We start from the raw sequence: 4638 nt of genomic DNA on the forward strand, positions 1-4638 counted from the left end.
AAAAAAAACAATTGAGAGCTAGTAAGTAGAATCCATGTGGCATGAGAAGAATGAGGAAGGTAGGTAGAAAAGGAGAAATTCAGGTCCTTGATTTAATGCTTTCTTTATAATTATGATGAAATCTGGGAGATGAGATTTTGTGTAATTATGGAGATCCGCTGAATTAATTAATACAAATCTGTACAGTTTTCATCAATCAATTAACATTTTAATTCTAAAAAAATCAACATTTGAATTGTATATATAAGGATGGTAAGGACCCATCCATTCCTTCATATATAACTTTCTCATCTCTCCATCACGCAAAAAATGGTACTCAAGTTGCATGGCCTGTCCTTCTCAACATGCACAGCTCGTGTCCTAACCATTCTCCATGAAAAGGACTTGGATTTTGAGCTCGTCCCTGTTAACCTTTCTGTGGGAGAACACAAGCAGCCACCTTTTCTTGCCAAGAATGTAAGATCCATACATTTATTATTTTATTTAATGATTATTTAATCCCACAATATATATATTTTTTTCAAATACCCTTTTCTATCTGATTTGGATTTTGTTTTCGTTTTGTTAATTTATATTGCAGCCCTTTGGCCAGATTCCAGTGCTAGAAGATGGTGATCTCACTCTTTTTGGTAATTTAATTGATTTTAGTTTTTGAATTGTTCATCATATATCAATGGTTGCTAATTTTCTATAGATCCTCAATCCTTTTCCTTCCTTTTGCCCTTCAGATTTGGATTTATGCTGTAAGCGAAAAAAGAAAAAAAAAAATGGATTTATGCAGTCCTTTTCGCAGATATATATATATATATATATTTTTTTTCAAACCACGCACCTCTTTTGTTTGGAATTAAGGATAACCATGTATAGATCTTTCAATTCACATCACTCAGGAATATCAAGCAATAGAATATGATTAATTGTTCAATGTCCAGCAGTGTTTTGAAACTTTTAATTAATCTACCGTCTCACAAAGATTCTGTAATCATAAAGAGATATTTACACTTAAACCTTCTGAGATTTGTCATTCTTTCATATATACCCTTTGGGGTTTTAAAAATTACACATACATTCCTTAAGATTTCAAAACTGTTGCATATAACCCCCTACAATAAGACGAAAAATAATAAAAAAGTATGCAAAAAGGCATGCTAAGGGGTGGAATGGTCTAATAAGATTACTCAAGGTGTAAGATATATAAAATTTGGAAGATGTGAGGGGAAATCACTCACCAAGAAAAGAAAAAATTATAAAACTTATCTACAATCTATAAATGGTTGTCTGGCATCGAGTTTCCTGAAATCCATGCTATTCTTATGTTAATTTAATATTTTGTTATTGTTTTTTAGGACAAAACATCTTAATTTATCATTTTATACTATATATTTCTCATTATGTCTATAATACTATTATTAAATTGAAAAGTAGTTAATATTTGTGTCATTTAAAGACTTCATAGTATTTAAAAACACATAGTATTTATCTCTCCAATGTTAGAAAAGATCTTAAATTCAAATTTCCAATCCCAAGAAAAAAAAAACAGAGTTATTATAATCATTTTTTTAGAATTTTAGAAATCTAATATTAAGAATAGTATTAGAGGTCCTACGAGTGGTGCTCGAATACTGCTGAGTAATGCTCTCAAGGACATTTAAGCACTACTCAAAACTTAAAATTCTAAAACTTTAAAAAATGACCAAAAATTTATGTAAAATGACAATCGTAAATTATTATTATTTTTTTTTCATTGTTTTGTACTTTTACTAATCTCTTCTTATATTTACTCTTTGCACACACGAATGTGATAATCCTTCCAGATCCTATAATTATTCTTTGATTTTTTTCTTTCATTTTGTTTCTTGGTTAATTATATACAATTTGAATATCAACACAGCCTTTTCTAAAAAGAAAAAGAATACAACCATGCAATATATATATATATATATATATATATATATAGCCTTCATGAAAATTGTATATATATAGCTAGCCTCCTACTTACTAGGAGAAACACTGGTGTTTATATTGGGCTCTCAAACACCAAGGGTTGCAGCCACTACAACTATTGAGTCTCACTGTCAGAGTTTATATGGCAGTGTTTTTAGAAGGCCTAAAAACACTTTTACCATTGTTAAAAAAACTTTTTGGAGGTCAAGAAGCGCTGTCAAATGTATTCATATGATTTTTACTATAGGTTCTTTCTTACGTGCTGCCAATTACAACAAGTAGTATTCAACAAAAACGTTTGCTAAATAAACACTCCCAAATAGGCTTGTCATTCTTATGTAATATATGCATTATGGCACCCAAGTTCTTTTCATTTACTATAGACCAAAAAACATTCAAATTAAGTAAGCTACATTGCCCTTAAAATATATGGATGCATGGAACTAGCTAGACCAAGAATAAACATTCACCAATGTGTACGTATATAATTGGATTTGTTTATTGAATGACAGAGTCTAGAGCAATCGTATCATATGTGGCAAAGAAATTCAAGGACAGTGGTGTTGATCTGCTTAGGATTCAAAGCCTCAAAGAAGCTGCATTGATGAAGGTGTGGTCAGAGGTGGAATCGCAGACTTTCAACCCTGCAATCTCTGCCATTATCTATGAACATCTTGTGGCACCAATCTACGGAAAAAAACCAGATCAAGCAGTCATTGACACAAACTTGGAGAAGCTTGGGAAAGTTCTGGATGTGTATGAGATGAAGCTGAGCAGCACCAAGTACTTGGCTGGTGATTTCTATAGCCTTGCTGATCTCCATCACCTTCCATACACTTACTATTTCATGAAGACTCCATGGGCTTCACTAGTGAATGAGCGTCCTCATGTTAAGGCTTGGTGGGAGAACATTTCTTCTAGGCCTGCATTCAAGAAGGTAGCTGAGGGTATGACTTTGGGTCAGAAGTAAATGTTATGTTGGAACTGAATGTTGAATAAGAATAATAGTAAGGGTTAGCAGTGGTGGAGCCAGGATTTAAATCTTAGGTGGGCTGATTTTCAAACCTTTTTATATAGAAATAAAAATTTGCCGATACGAGTGAATTTTATTAATAAACAAAAATATATATACCTAGTCAAGAGGTATGTAATGAGCCTTACCCTTCAAAAATGCAAAGTTATACATAAACAATAAAAAAAAAATTAAAGACAACATGAAAATGACAAAAATAAACATGCAATGTAAATACAAAACTACACTATATATTTAAGTTGCGCTCTACGCTTCTTCAAAGCATAAAAATCATCAATTATTATCGCTATATCAATACTATCAACAAATTCTCTTTTAATGTGGACCATCATACAATCTGCAAGAAACTCATTCTCAATTTTGTTTCGAAGTCGATTTTACAATTTTCATTACTGAAAATGCTCGTTATGTTGTTACACTAAAAACAGGAAGAGTCAACACTAAACGAATGAGCCTATCAATGGTAAAACTTTGACACATTTGTTTCAACTAATCATCGACATAATTGAGCAAGGGAAGACAAATTTTGAAACTACGGATTTGAAATTACGACAAACTCAGAATGTCTCAGTTGTTGTCTTAAAGCTTGTATCTTAAATTTAGTGAAATCTTAAGGATAGAATTTCTTATCAAGTTTGCATATATCATCAATATTGAATGCCTTGAATGAATTAGTAGGATCCAATTAATGTTGAGCTGAGAATGAGGAGTTCCATTGTTTGCTCTGGGAATCTGTAATCTAACTCCACCAATTGAAAATCTATTACAACATTAAATATATCAATATGATAATAATGCTCAACTGTAATAAAATTTTGTTGTTAACAAGAACGACATGTACCCACCATATGACGAGCACTCATATCAAGCATATCAATGCCATGCTCTTCACAAAATGATAGGACATTATCAATAAAAGTACCCCAACCATGTTCCCTTAATTCTTGCAATTGTAATTTTGTACTTGAAACTAAATTCAAAGCATTTACCATGTCTTGAGATTCTTTTTGCAATGCTTGATAAAGAAAATTAGTTATTCCCATGACTTTATTCATCAAAAGTAAGCGAAACACAAATTCAAAGGACCTCAACGCGCACTACATAAACACCCTTAGCTTCCCCATGTATAGTATTGTTGAGTTCATTGTTCATCATATTTTCAAAAACCTGGTTGCATCATACAAATCAATTATCCTATTAACATAACCAAAATGAGAGCTCCAACAAGTAGCACTAGCTCGTTTTAAAGTACAAGCTTGATTAACCCCGGCCTATCCCAATTTCAAGATCTCCAGCTTCTAACTCTTTTGCAATGTCAGCTTCATGAGTGGATCTCAACTCAGAAGCAGGTTTGGTAGAAGAACCAACAACATTCACAATGGCAATTAGTTTTGAGAAAAAAAAGGTAGACATCTTGCATATCTTTAGCTATCGTATTTAAAGCTAATTGTAGTCGATGAGCAAAGCAAGGCACATAATATGCATAACGACGTACAATCATGAAGAAATAATGCTTGCAATCCATTTCAAGCACCATGCATATTGCTAGCACCATCATAAATTTGGTCACACATATTCTCCACTTGGAGGTCATATCGAGTAAGCACATTACATATCTTTTTTTTTTTTTTTAAGAGTTAAGTCAATAGTATCCTCAACAC

The 4638-nt window shown here is 32.1% G+C and overlaps 1 protein-coding gene across 1 annotated transcript; it reads left to right on the plus strand.

Annotated features, from left to right (window-relative positions):
- The first annotated feature begins 309 nt into the window (after positions 1-309).
- LOC147273198 (glutathione S-transferase F13-like) lies at positions 310-2914 on the plus strand. Its single transcript, XM_086227799.1, has 3 exons — positions 310-456; positions 581-629; positions 2457-2914. The coding sequence occupies exons 1-3, from the start codon at positions 310-312 to the stop codon at positions 2912-2914; spliced, it is 654 nt and encodes a 217-aa protein (XP_086083925.1).
- Positions 2915-4638: the final 1724 nt, after the last annotated feature.

The sequence above is a fragment of the Dryas octopetala genome, chromosome 9 (assembly GCF_963921425.1).
Source record: "Dryas octopetala chromosome 9, drDryOcto1.1, whole genome shotgun sequence".
In the NCBI taxonomy this organism is placed as follows: Eukaryota; Viridiplantae; Streptophyta; class Magnoliopsida; order Rosales; family Rosaceae; genus Dryas; species Dryas octopetala.

Excerpts from the sequence above, each read along its gene's own strand:
- LOC147273198 (XM_086227799.1), top strand. The coding sequence starts at position 310 with ATGGTACTCAAGTTGCATGGCCTGTCCTTCTCAACATGCACAGCTCGT. Across the intron at positions 457-580 it reads CACCTTTTCTTGCCAAGAAT|CCCTTTGGCCAGATTCCAGT; the intron begins GTAAGATCCATA and ends TTTATATTGCAG. Across the intron at positions 630-2,456 it reads TGGTGATCTCACTCTTTTTG|AGTCTAGAGCAATCGTATCA; the intron begins GTAATTTAATTG and ends ATTGAATGACAG.